The sequence below is a fragment of the Phalacrocorax aristotelis genome, chromosome 13 (genome assembly GCF_949628215.1).
Source record: "Phalacrocorax aristotelis chromosome 13, bGulAri2.1, whole genome shotgun sequence".
In the NCBI taxonomy this organism is placed as follows: domain Eukaryota; kingdom Metazoa; phylum Chordata; class Aves; order Suliformes; family Phalacrocoracidae; genus Phalacrocorax; species Phalacrocorax aristotelis.
In genome coordinates this window covers 12,009,165-12,022,126 of record NC_134288.1, presented here as the reverse complement: position 1 = coordinate 12,022,126, position 12,962 = coordinate 12,009,165, and the positions used below count along the sequence as shown (strand labels likewise).

The following is a 12,962-nucleotide window of genomic DNA, read 5'->3' as shown; positions in this document are numbered from 1 at the left end:
TGGATTTTGGATGTGTATGGAAAAAATAAAGTCTTGCATTTGAGCAGGCAAACATAGGTAACTGCACGTGCAGGCTAACTGTCTTGCACCAAGAGTTTACCGGGGCAAAAAGATGAACAGTTTGCAAGCTTCAGAACTAACGGTTGGACTAGATGATCCCTGATGTCCCTTCCAACCTGTGATTCTGCGAACTAAAGTCCTGCAGCATGAGTGCCTCGGAGAATTAATTGTCTCTCCCAGTGATGGACGGACAGATTATCTGTGTCCTTTGGCACGGGCCGTAAGTCACCATTCTCATTACAAAAGTGAGTTAGAAGCTGGTCATTTAAAAATACAACTCCTATTCACTACTTCAAATGTTAGACCTCTGTCTTGGTCCAGAGCTCATGTTTCATCATTCATTAAAGGCCAAATAAGCCCCACATTAAATATCTGGCGTAATTAAAATTAATCTCTGCCATTAATATAACAGAGCTGCTGCATTGAAGCTGTCATCTTTTGAAGAGGGGAAAAAAACCTTCCTCTTCATGCAGGATCCTGTGCTTCTTACCGAGCTGCTGGAAATGAGTTTCACATCCTGAAGCTTCTGTCAGGAATGATTATCGATAATGTGGTTTGTATAAGAACAGATTCTTCTGTTAATTGCAGGGCAAAGAGGCCAGCGAACAACATATAAGGGAACTCTGTGGGGAAATGATAAATGGTGAGTATTACTGAGAGAAAACTGACTTTAATTACCATATGTAGCTGAAGATTAATAGATGCTGAACATAAGATAGCTCCTGAGATTTGCTATTTTTCTGCCTTAATACGAAAAAATACCTTGACCTTTAATGTAAGGAAATGAATCTGGAGGTCACCTTGTTGTCTGGGATGTCTTTCATTTTTCTGAAATTTGTATTTTTAAATGATTAACCATGGCAACATACAAACTGTGCTGCAAGCAGCTTTGACACAAGTATACACGCACACTGGGAAGGGTGTCTGCCCTCAGCTGTGTCATCCCCAACTTTGGCTCCCGCCTCCTCGGCACACCCCATCTCCCGGGATCAGGGCTCTGGGCAGGGGCCAGCTCCCAAGGAGCCGCCTTCTTTCTTTGAAGCTACTGTTCTGCATTTAGAGGTTACGTTTGCTGTTTGCGATGAAGTTAAACACTGAAAGCTTGTTTTCTAGAATACTTGACATCTTTTAAAGTGGTTTAGGAAACAGAAATTATCAATGGCTTAAAAGCCTGCAGATTCCTGACCAAAATCTCCCTCTGTGGAGATTTAAAAAAATAAAAAGCCACAGCTGAGCTGAGAGGACAGATGCAATGTTTAGTTTCCTTCCGCCAGAAGCAGCAAGGGTGTAGGAGTGGCAGGGAGCGGGATCTGCCCAAGCATGCCGCTCTGCTTCACTGTCAGTGTTCAGCTGCTCGCTCAGTGAAGCACGCTTGGTGGCAGACAAGAAACAGCCAAGCAAAGAGTGAAAAAGTTGGATGTGCGCTTTTTAATTGTTCTTTTCAGATCAAATTGCACAGTTAGCTGCTAATCTGAGAAAGCCGTTGTCTCCGGGAATGACGGGTCGTCCTGGCCCGGCGGGTCCCCCGGGTCCTCCTGGAGCTGTGGGAAGTGTTGGGCACCCTGGTCCTCGTGGCCCCCCTGGGTACAGAGGGCCAACAGGAGAACTTGGTGATCCTGGTCCCAGAGGTAAGACTAAACCAACCAGCTTCTCTTTTATGCCCACTGAAATAAATTGCAAGCTTGTACTGATTTCCACTGAGAAGTGGAGGAGTAAAGGGCAGGCGTTGGGCAGCCGATGGAGGTCTAGGGGCAGTTTCGCATCTTGAGGGATGCAGTGTAAGCAGAGATCCTAGCAGCATCCTGAGGATTTTACATTCCTCTTGGTCTTTCCCCTTCCCGTCCTTGGATCCAGCTGCAGTACACAACTCACTGTTGAAATTGTGTGTTTATGCTTAAAGGTGACTCTGGCGAAAAGGGAGATAAAGGACCTGTTGGTCAAGGTATTGACGGGCCTGACGGCGATCAAGGACTTCAGGGTAAGGCTCTGCAGAGAATTTAATAAACCATGCCTGAAGTAAAGGCTTAAGAGGGACAGCTCTGCATATTGTTGGCAGTAGATTATAATCACTTTGTCCCTCTGACTGTTAGAGTAGGGTTGTTTTCCTGTGGGCACAGCAGGTGCAGACAGTTTGAACAGTAGAAGTTAATTAGCACATCCCCTCTTCACACCACTCCTGTCTAGTCCTAAACGATTTGGAGAATGTTTTTGAGAAAAGGCTGCTGGGACAGCCAGACTCCTCGTTTGTTCTTGGTTCTCCCACTAATGGCTGTGAAAGATCAGGAGCTTTTATAGATTGGGAAGTCAGAACCCTTCTTATCTACTCTCACGTGGCTGCTGGTGTCAGGAGGTTGTTAGTTTCAGTGGTACTTCATATGCAGTAACTAATGAGTTCATTAACAAGTAGTGTAGCAGTTCGTGTAAAGGTGTGAGGCTCCGGCTCCAGACTAAGGCAAAAGAATCATGCCTGCTGCCTGTTTTCTGATGGACACGTGTCTTTTTGATGCTCTGCTTAAAAGAATGGCTGCAGTGAAAGCTACAGCCTGGACTACCAGCTATAGTCCTCCAAAATTCAGTTCATGTTTCTGGATCAAACAAGAGAAATGGGGGACAATATTTAATTTTACCAAAACCAAATATAACTTCCTAGCGTAATGGTGTTGAGAGATAGTGGTGTTATTGCTCTGTACCTGGTTATAATCATAGTTCCTGACGCCATGAATCCTTCAGAGGATTCAAAGATTAACTTATGCAAATTAATTAGTATCTATTAGAAACTCGGAAGAATATTCTTTATTTTGCTCGTCTGTTAAAGCAGCTTTTCTGATTGTGATTACATCTGCACAATGATTACGTTACAGGCACCAAAAGCAGGCCCTGCATCCATTTAATTTCATAAAACCGGAATATTTACACCCAGATGTCTTAGATACTTACCTAAAATAATTGCATTAATCCATAAATGTTTTCTTTTCCAAAGTGTGTAAAAAGAGGCTGTCTAAGATAGTACACATTGAGAGCATTTGTCCTACTCGTGAAATGTAAGGAGATCAGCAGTAGAGGCAATTCATCACTTACATGAATAAAAAGAATCAAGCACTATCATAATTAAGACAGGAATGAAGTTTTATAGACCACCTGCTATGGCTGTCCATCAGGAAAACAATCATATTTTACAGTATTTAAAGAAGCTTCAGTAGATTGCTGTTATAGAAATTAGTGATTTGTGAATTAGGTTGGGCATCTGAAGGAAAAAAAGAAATAAAAACATAATAGCAGAAATTATTTTTGCCAATAAACAAAACATCTATTTCATCGTGAGTAAATTTTTAAAATTAGACACAGGTATAAAGGGAACTCCTTATCTGTAATGTCCGGGAGATGTTCTGTATCATCATTCTCTCTACTCTCCCTCCCTTACTCAGAATCTTAATTACAACTAAATTAAGGAGGTGCAATGAATTGAAGCAGCTGAAGGCCACTGCCTCCCACTAAGGAGCAGGCTGGTGGCCAGGAAGGAGGGACAGCTGTGAGCACTCCTGCTGTCACAACACATAAGCTGTGAGCTCACATAGCCAGGACATCCCTTGAAAAAACTATTCAGGGATGATGTAAAATTATTCTGGTTACAAATTACTTGTTATTATTCATGGAGTCGTACACTAACTGAGGCAGTACTGAGACGGAATCCAGTTCTGCAGCGATCAGCCAAAGTCAAACCAGACACATGCAGTAACAAAAGCGCAACACTAAACATGCGCCTTCAACTATACCAAGATAATCCCAGTAAATCCAAAGGTACTCTAAAAAATCCAACGCACGTGCTCCAGATTCAGGCTAAATTTATTCAACACCTTGTGCCCAACAGGCCATAACAAGTCTGATGTTCTCAGACACTCAAAGTATTTTAAGAACTCTAAAAGTAACATACACACACACATATGTATATTTAAAAAAAAAAAGGGGGGAGTGGAAGAAATAATACATGTAATCTTTTTCCCCTTCTTGTTTAGGACCACCTGGTGTACCTGGAATTACTAAAAATGGTCGTGATGGTGCTCAGGGTGAACCCGGTCTTCCAGGGGATCCTGGTACTCCTGGTGCTATTGGGGCTGCGGGAACTCCAGGAATATGCGACACGTCGGCTTGCATGGGAGCTGTTGGAGCATCAACTTCCAAAAAGTCATAAAGCAACAGTACAAGAAGCAAAGTGACTGAATATTTAAATAAACAGTGCATTGTGACAAAACAGGCAGAATCCTCCTAGTGATAAATGGACAGATGTTCCTTCTATTATATTAAGTGGAGACTGACACAGTTCTATGAAAAAGCATCAGATGAAAACTTTAATTAAAAGATGCTTTAGGAGTATTTTTTCCTCCCCTCAATTACTTTCCAGAATTTTGACTGCTAAACAACCTCACCTTCCCTTTGTCCCTTTGTTCAAGAGACCTGCAAGAGGAAGCAGCGTTCCTTTTTACCATCACCCCCCCCCCCAGCTGTGTACTAAAGATCACAACTTTTCGGTATAAACATTTGAGCTTTGTGAGTTGAATTCCTTGGTGCTGCTCCCCCTGACTTCAGTTAGTGCACAAACCTGCATGAGATACACGGGGTGAAGGAGTTCAGGCACCTAACTGCTGTTTACAGCAGTGGAAACTAGGCGTTTAAATAGCCCCTATTTTAATATCTTAAGATTCTGGCCTAAGACGAGACCATAGCTTATGTATATGCTGTCAGTGATCAGTTTGGCAGATTGCACCTCAAATATTTGCCAAGACTAGTAAATAGTAATCCTCTTGCAATCAAATTCTGCAAAAGGTGTAATGTATATATTTTAATTTCCAGGGGAGAATTTTTGTATATTTCCATATGATAATAAATGAAATTAAGTAACAGCATTTTCACAACCTCTACTTAAGCTATTTGCACAGTAATTGTGAACAAAGCCCCAAATAAGAAAGGATGCTCACGTCCAGCCAAAAACACCTGTATGAACTGTTGTAAAAATAAAAGGAGATTTTTTTTAACCTTTTCTTTGTGATGTTGTAAGTGTCATTGTACACATCAAAGAAACTCGGCTGAACTCCATTTTCCAGAACTACTAGCATTGTTTGGAAATTGCTGCAAAAATTGCCCATATCCGTGATTTAGAACAATATTTATTTTGGGAGACCTTTTGTACTTTAAAACTTGCTAGCATCATCTATTTAAAAAAAACGAATAAAACCACTGTCAGCTCACACGCTATTCTATTTCTGCCCTATATGCTAAAACTTACAAACAAAGGAGTCATATTAATCTTTAAATATGAAAACAGTTTCTGCATTTAAATAATCTACTGTTTAAAATATGCCACTCTTTGACTAAAGTAACAATACAAGAAACTGTTGGACAGATGGGTGACAAGCATTAAAAATGGTACTGTATTTTTTAAAAAATGCTAACACCCCTGTATTACTCTTTAGGGCCAAGTATGTTAAAATATGTATGGCAAATGTGAACTCCATAATACCAGCAGAGCTTAGAAACTATGCCCTTACCCAATTAGCCAATATAGCCATTAAATTTTTAATGGAAAAGATGGGCATTATAATATGGTAACTTTAATATCTTTTTACACTTGAAAAGTACTTGTGCATCTAGTCATTAAAGTAACAGGACAGACTGATGTTCTACAACTATTCCTAAATGTACTGGGTCATCTTTAAAAAAAAACCAAACCAAACCAAACAACCACAACAAAAAAAACCACAAACCGAAAAAGAACATACTTTTTTATAACTAAAGGGGAAATATACTTAGCTGTCATGACATTTTCTTATAGCTTCTGGTCCCAAAGCCCCTTTAACAGAGCACTGATTTCATTGCTGGCAGTTAACTTTCATTTCCATTTTGAATAAAGAATGTTTTCTTTAAAGTTCTATTTTTACAAGTTATATTTTGCACTTTACATTCAGCATGTAAACAGAGAAAATAAAATAGTCTGGGCCACTGTTAGTTAGCCACACTTGTCATACAATTTGAGGCAGTCAGGTCAGACTACTTGGTCTCCATAGCCAGGCATGTTTTCCTGCATTGCACACGTTACAAAGGAGTCTGATCTTGCTATTTTTAGTCTCCTGCCTGTTTTACCACAGAACACAGTCTCAAATTCCTAAAAAAAAAAAAAAAAAGAAAAGAAAAGAAAGAGTAACGATTATGTTTAATGTAGATACTGTCTCGAGATGTATGTTTTTATTCCACTGATGTCTTGGGAAAAAAAGAAAACCCTTTAATAGCAAGTGCTGAGGGGCCACGCCAGTGTCTTGAGAAGCAGGGATTCCCATACGTGCGCCGTCTACTCTCTTAAGATACTTAGCAGAGCCAGAATTACTCTGGGGCTGCAAGTACTGGTGTGGCTGCATGGGAGCTGCTTATAGGGCACATAAGCCTCTACAGTTCTCACCCACTTTAAGCTAGTGTGGGCATGGAGCTGTGAATCCCATCACTTAACTGCCCGGTCATGAAAACTAGCTAGACGACAACTCCATGAAGCAAGTAGAAAATAGAGACACTGAAGGAGGGGAAGGCAGGGAGGAACGACCAAGGAGAACTGCAATTCTACGCTGTTGGCCACATAGTATCATGCTCAGCAACTAGTCTAATTTAAAAACAGCTGATGTGAAAACCCTGATGGAGGACAGCCTGTGATTTTATGATTTCACACAACTGAACTGAACTCTTGTGAGGACAGCTGTTTAAAAAAAGCATTTTTAAAAGGGAGTTTCAATGACGGAGAGGTCCTTTCCAAACAGCATCAAGCAGAAGCATCCCATGTACTTTTAGCTTTAAACCATGTCACACTTTTATCAAGAACAAAAATGAAATTAGATTTACAACCTGTTTCAGAGAATCACCGTGCCTTTCCTGAATGTACTTCAGAAACGCAGTTGTCCATTGTAAAGTTGTTGCCTTATCAGTATCAACAGTACAGAACGGAACCAGAAGATTCAGCTCATCACAACAAATCCGGATTCTGCGCCTACAGGCAAATACAAAAGGTTATCAACCGATGGGCAAGAAGGAAGGGAAAAAAATGAAAAAAGGAAAACAACACACATGCGCTACACGCCATGGACTTTGGAGACAAGCTTGCTACAAGCTTTGTATTTGTATATTAATGTTATATGCAAGTTACCTCATCCTTACAGAATTGGTTAAATGTTTTGAAATCGCTTTTTGTGTGTTCAGAGAGTAAAAAACCAACAAAGACAACCACAATGAAATATATATTTTTTTTTTCCCCTCTAACAAACACCAAACCCTCACCACCTGCATTACTTTTTCTTGTAGGTAAAACAAAATACATCAATTTTGCATTTTACTCTGGATAACAGGAGTATTACAGTTTCAGTATTTTAGGCTTCAAAAACTTTGTATTGCCACCCCTCATAGAAGTTACCTTCTGTCTCTCTCCATGCGGTTGTGTCTCTCTCTTCGCTGGGCGATTCCGTCCTGTGTAGCACTTTGCACCTGCATGCTTGAATTTGACTGTGCTGACTGCCAGGGACCCTGGGCAGAGGCAGTACTCTGGCTGTCATCGCGCATATTTTGAATTTCACTAAGAGGTTTGCGATCTATGTTTGTATCCAATGGGCTTATTTGGCTGCAGCTTCTCCTGTTTATCCCTTGTTTGCATAAGGTGTCATCTTGGAAGAACAAAGAGGAAAAGAAGAACCTATTTATAACCCTCCCACTAATCACTGAAAATTAAGATAACGGAATTTTTTTTTTTTTGTCCCTTTATTTATGTGGAATAATCTTTGAAGCTTTGTTGCAAACATAGATCAGCTCTTACAGCAAGGCACGTCCTTTGGAAGCCCTAAGGCGCTCCTTGCTGTTTCAGAATCCGCCTAGTATCTATTTACTCAGAGAACCCACTGAGATCATGCCTGCCTTTGATTAGCATTTGAAGCAGTCTTTAAATGTTCTTCAGTTTGATACTGACTGGATCTGCTTTGGGGTCAAAAAGTGTAGAAAGAAACCAGTTGCTTACTTCGGGCCCAGGTTTTCAAAGGTACTTTGCAACCTTGGGTTTTCTCATTTCAAGCTAGAAGTACTCAATAATTTTGAAAGTACAGCTAAAATCATAGGCATTGATTTTTTTTCTGTTGAGAAATCTAGTCCCGTGTTGCCTATAGCACATCTCAGACATAAAACCCACACCTCATATAATTCACTAAAATCATATTGATTCTAAAAAACACAAAAATTCAGAAAAAAATGTACATTTGAAGGCCAAGAGAAAGCTAAGTGAAAAGAAGATAAATGGTTTACCTCCAACTTTAATCCAAACTTCCTCAGGCAAAGCTTTATTCATAGCACCTACTGTCTGTTTTGTGGGTTCAACTTCCTGACAGCAGAAAGAGAATGTCTTGGGTATCCCAAGGTCTTGATGTTTGGCAGCTTCCAAAATAGTGCAAGATGTTCCAGAGGTCTGTGAAAGCCAAAAAGGAAATACTTAGAGGACTATATACATAAAAAAAAATAAACTATTTTGATACCTTCAGATTGCCTTCTTAAGTATTAGCCTCATGATTCAATGCGTTGTATTAGAACAAATCCCAGTTACTTCCACACACCACAACCATAGGATTTTAACAGGCTGCTCATTTTTTGGGTGATACCTCTGACATTGCTGAATGCTGTGCTATTGCTCTTGCTTCAGAGGTTACTGCGAGTCAGGGGGAAAAAAATCAAAATTAATTTAAAAAATGGAACCACCAAAAACAGTACAAGGTGTCTCTGTTTTGTATTGCGTAGATGAAGCAGATATACACTGATAAACTCAGACGAAAAAAGTCCTTCTAGTAAGAGTTCTAAAGGCCTATTGATCATTACTTGGATGCATGTTATTACAAATGACATAACTGCCATGCCATTGGTTTGTGTGGCAAATTACTTTTAGTGGTTTTAAAGATTAACATAAGAATAAATAAATTGCATTACAGATCACTCTGATCATCCCTATTCAAACCAACTCACACTAACACAAACCTTTAGAACTATATTACACCTAATAGCTTAACATTAATTAGCATTTGAAATGAGCAGAGTACACTAGCGGTGAATATGTTATCTACCTGTGCTTGTGAGGGATTAGCACTTCCAGCAGTAGACCCTGTGTTCATAGTAAATAACGGGTATGTGAACTGTAAAGAAGGCGTGGCAGGCACAGTCTTATTTTTCCCTAACGCAGCACACTTGTTTTCTTGGTGATGAAGAGGAACACCTATCAGTTCTGACGGTTGTCGAATGAATGTTACTAAACTTAAAAAAAAAAAACAAAAACAAAAACACAACAAAACCAACACAGAAAACATACCAAACTTGACAACTTGAAAATGACTGCAGAAAAATTTACAGCTACACACACTTCTAGGAACTATCACTACCAAACCACTTTCATGTACTGTAAACAGAAATCGTTGTTATTGCCATATTGCCTACTTCAGGGACCAAAAAAAAAAAATCAGCTGAGAAGATATTTTATTCTGTGCAGTAACAATTCAGCTTTATGCCTCAATAAAATGTTTTATCAGCACATAAATACAGTTACAGGGCCAGATTGTAACAGTATTTTTGCTCAAAGTTTTCCCCATAGTCAGACTTCCACATTATAACACTCTGGAGCCCTCAGCACAGGAAGGACATGGAGCTGTTGGAGCTGCTCCAGAGGAGGCCACGAAAACGATCCGAGGGCTGGAGCCCCTCTGCTACAAGGGCAGGCAGAGAGAGTTGGGGTTGTTCAGCCTGGAGAAGAGAAGACCTGCGGGGAGACCTTATTGCAGCCTTCGTGTGCTTAAAGGGGGACTATAGGAAAGATGGGGGCCACCTCTTTAGCAAGGCCTGTTGTGACAGGACAAGGGGTGATGGTTTTAAACTAAAGGAGGGTAGATTTAGACTGGACATAAGGAAATAAAATTTTACTTATGAGGGTGCCGAAACACTGGCACAGGCTGCCCAGAGAGGTGGTAGATGCCCCATCCGTAGGAACGTTCAAGGCCAGTTGGACGGGGCTCTGAGCACCCTGACCTAGTTGAAGACGTCCCTGCTCACTGCAGCAGGGTTGGACCAGATGGCCTCTGAAGGTCCCTTCCAACCCAAACCATTCTGTGATACCAATTAATTGCTCTTAATATTTTATTATGATCAAAAGTCTACTTTGCTTTTAGCAAGTTGCATATTAAAACTAGGTAACATTCTTCCCTCACCTTTATTTACATTACCTGTTGTTATCAAGAATAAAGTTGTAAAGTAACTGATTTTGGAACTACATTCTGTACTATTTACGCAATATAAAGAGGGGCCTAATCTGAGGTCAGTTGAGGTGCAGCCACGTTTGACTGGCACAGTTTAAAAAAGCCCAACCCATCATTCTCATGCATTAAAAGAAGCACTGTTCTTAGGTTTCCTGTAGAAAATCAGTTTTGAACTATATGATAATACATAGCTTAACAACATAAACTAAAAATTAATTGCAACACACTTGTTAAGAGTTACTCCAGATTCTTGGGGTTCTTGACATCTGGGGTTTTCTGTCTGGATGCTGTTGAATCTGTCTTCCAACCGAACTCTGACTGCAGATTTAGATCTAGGCTCTGGTGCCAGTGCTGAATTTCCAATAAGTACATTTCCTTTATTCGCCCCAAGAAAATTTTCACCGTGTTTAACTTTTAGTGAACTGTGACCTGGGACGTCTACTGAGCTACTGTTAGGTGTTTTATCTGTCTGGTTCAAAGGGAGGTTAGACTCGCTAAGTAACATCATTCTGAGCTCCTGAAAGTCAGCATAGCCCAAACGTGTGTTTGAACTTAGCAAATTGCTGTCAGAAGGTAATCCAGACTGACAGATAACCGGGGAAACTGACCGGTTCCCAGAGCCGTTTGATGAACACACCTCCTGACTCGTGTTCTGTGAGGTCTGGTGCAGAGTGGGGTCTGCAGAATTACCAGGCGAGCAGAAACAATTGAGCCTAGCTTCCACTTCACCTTCACTAGCTTGTGCCTCCGTGTGTGAGTAGAGTATGTGCTGCAGCTGGGTGTACTCAGTTTCCATCATCTCCACCAGGCTGACGTCTGGGGTGGTGAAGCTAAGATTTTGCTCACCAAAGGAAACGTCACTTGAGCCTCCAGGTCCGACAGCAACCGGAGCAGGATCAGGAACACTAGCTGTGCTTTGAGGAATGGAGGTCTGAGGCTCCTCTGGGGCTGATCCTGACATGACTACAGGAAACCTTATCAGTTAGGTGTCTTTCAACTGTAAACCATTAAAGCCTGCAAAAATTATCAGTACCAGCTGTTAAAAAAAAAAAAAAAGGCAAAAAAATTGCACTTAAAACCGATTCTGTACCACCGTGAGGTAATCAAGAACACGCTCCTGACCGCGGGTACCAGACCGGCTAACCACGTCTCCCCCCCTCCAGCGACCCCCTCTGAGCGCGGGTGAACCCCCCCCCCCACTCCAGCGCCGCGGTTCACAAGGAACGGGTTCCCTCTGCCGCCCCCCGGCCTCGGGAGGGCGGCTCCGGGCACTCTGCTGCCCGAGGCACGCTCGGAGGACCCAACGCGGCCGCCGGAGAAGCGGAGGGACAGGCCACGGCTGACAGGAGCCGGGGGGGCAGCTCGCCCACCCCTTGCCCGGGGGGCCTCACAGCCCCCCGCACCGGCAGCGCCCCGCGGGCGGAGGAAGCGCCTCGGCCCCGGAGCGGAGGCGGACGAGAGGAACCCGCCGCCGCCCCCCTCAGCCCACCCTAACGCTGCGGGAGCGGCCGAACGGGGGGGGGGGGGGGGGGGGGGGGGGAGGAGTCCCAGCACCGGCCCCGCCAACCGCCCCGCGCAACGGCCGCGTGCAACCGCCGCCCGCCTGACCGCCGCGCGCCTGCGCCGCGCCCCGCCCCGCGCCTCAGGCGGGGTGTCTGTCGGTCTGTCCCTCGGGGTGTCCCTGGCCCGCCTCGCCCCGGAACCCCGCGAGGCCCCCACCGGAGCCCGCCGCGGTGCGGCAGTGGGTTCCCTGCCCTCCTTCCCGCCCTGGCGTCGGGGTGTTTGTTTTATCCGGTTCGGGCTGTGGAAAAACGGCCGGGGAGGGGTGGGGGGGTGGCGGAGCCCGGCCCGTGAGGAAACGGCCAGGGGAAACCGCCATGGGCGGGGAAGCGCCGAGAGGGGAGAGAGGAGCGTCCCCGAACTCCCCATCTCCCATCTTCGGGCCAAGCCTCCCCGTTAAATGCGAACGCAGCGAGGCTTCACGCCGTTGAACAGGAGGATGGCGTTGCTTTTCCACACAAGGCTGCCCCGTTAAACATGAACACGACAGGATTTTTTTCACCAACACAAGGCTTAGGAGTTTGTCAGCCCGCAGCCTGCAGGAGAAAGTTGTATTTACTCCAGGTTATTTTAAGAGCGGGACAGTAGAGCTCAGCTGTTCAGGAGCCCAAGGCCTGTTGAATGGCAATGGGTATGTGGTTTAAGTCACCATTAGTATTATAAAAATCCTCCCCAAAAGGCGTTTGTCCAGGGCTCCGAGGTCCTGACAGATGCCTGATCATGTGTCCTGTCCGTACCTTTTCCTGTGACCCAAGTACTGCTCAGTACCCTCACCTCTTAGCTGTTACCAGACACTGATGGCACAGATGGGATGATGAAGAAAAATTGTAAGAGGAAAAAAACCCCACAATGCTTGGAAATTAACCTTTGTTTTGTTTCACTGTTGCAGAATAAAGGCTTTTCCCCTTTTGCCCTTTTTCCCCACAAGGAATGCTTCTGTGAAGCACTGGAGACCGGAGGCTCTCCCACATCCAGTACACAGCTACAGTGGAGTCCATAGCCCTGGGTTTCCTGTTGGTTAAGTTAATAAATTATAAA

General features: G+C 43.3%; 2 protein-coding genes across 2 annotated transcripts in view; one reads left to right on the top strand and one right to left on the bottom strand.

Moving 5' to 3' along the window:
* COL9A3 (collagen type IX alpha 3 chain) overlaps positions 1-5,094 on the top strand; it is a 39,787-nt gene extending 34,693 nt beyond the window's left edge. Inside the window, exons 29-32 of the mRNA XM_075108781.1 lie at positions 649-703; positions 1,506-1,688; positions 1,961-2,038; positions 4,074-5,094. Of these exons, the coding sequence (XP_074964882.1) occupies positions 649-703; positions 1,506-1,688; positions 1,961-2,038; positions 4,074-4,249 (492 nt within the window). The 3' untranslated portion in view covers positions 4,250-5,094. The remainder of the gene's footprint in view (positions 1-648; positions 704-1,505; positions 1,689-1,960; positions 2,039-4,073) is intronic.
* A 907-nt stretch (positions 5,095-6,001) lies between these two features.
* Positions 6,002-11,469, bottom strand: TCFL5 (transcription factor like 5). Its single transcript, XM_075108782.1, has 6 exons — positions 10,592-11,469; positions 9,186-9,372; positions 8,380-8,539; positions 7,505-7,751; positions 6,943-7,084; positions 6,002-6,217 (listed from the first exon to the last, which is right to left on the bottom strand). Exons 1-6 carry the CDS (start codon positions 11,323-11,325, stop codon positions 6,098-6,100), a joined length of 1,590 nt encoding a protein of 529 aa, XP_074964883.1. The 5' UTR covers positions 11,326-11,469; the 3' UTR covers positions 6,002-6,097.
* Between the last annotated feature and the right edge of the window lie 1,493 nt (positions 11,470-12,962).

Coding starts and splice junctions, on each gene's coding strand:
- TCFL5 (XM_075108782.1), bottom strand. CDS start 11,325: ATGTCAGGATCAGCCCCAGAGGAGCCTCAGACCTCCATTCCTCAAAGC. Junction 9,373..10,591: donor TCTGGAGTAACTCTTAACAA/GTGTGTTGCAAT, acceptor TTTTTTTTTAAG/TTTAGTAACATTCATTCGAC. Junction 7,085..7,504: donor CGCATGGAGAGAGACAGAAG/GTAACTTCTATG, acceptor ATTTGCCTGTAG/GCGCAGAATCCGGATTTGTT.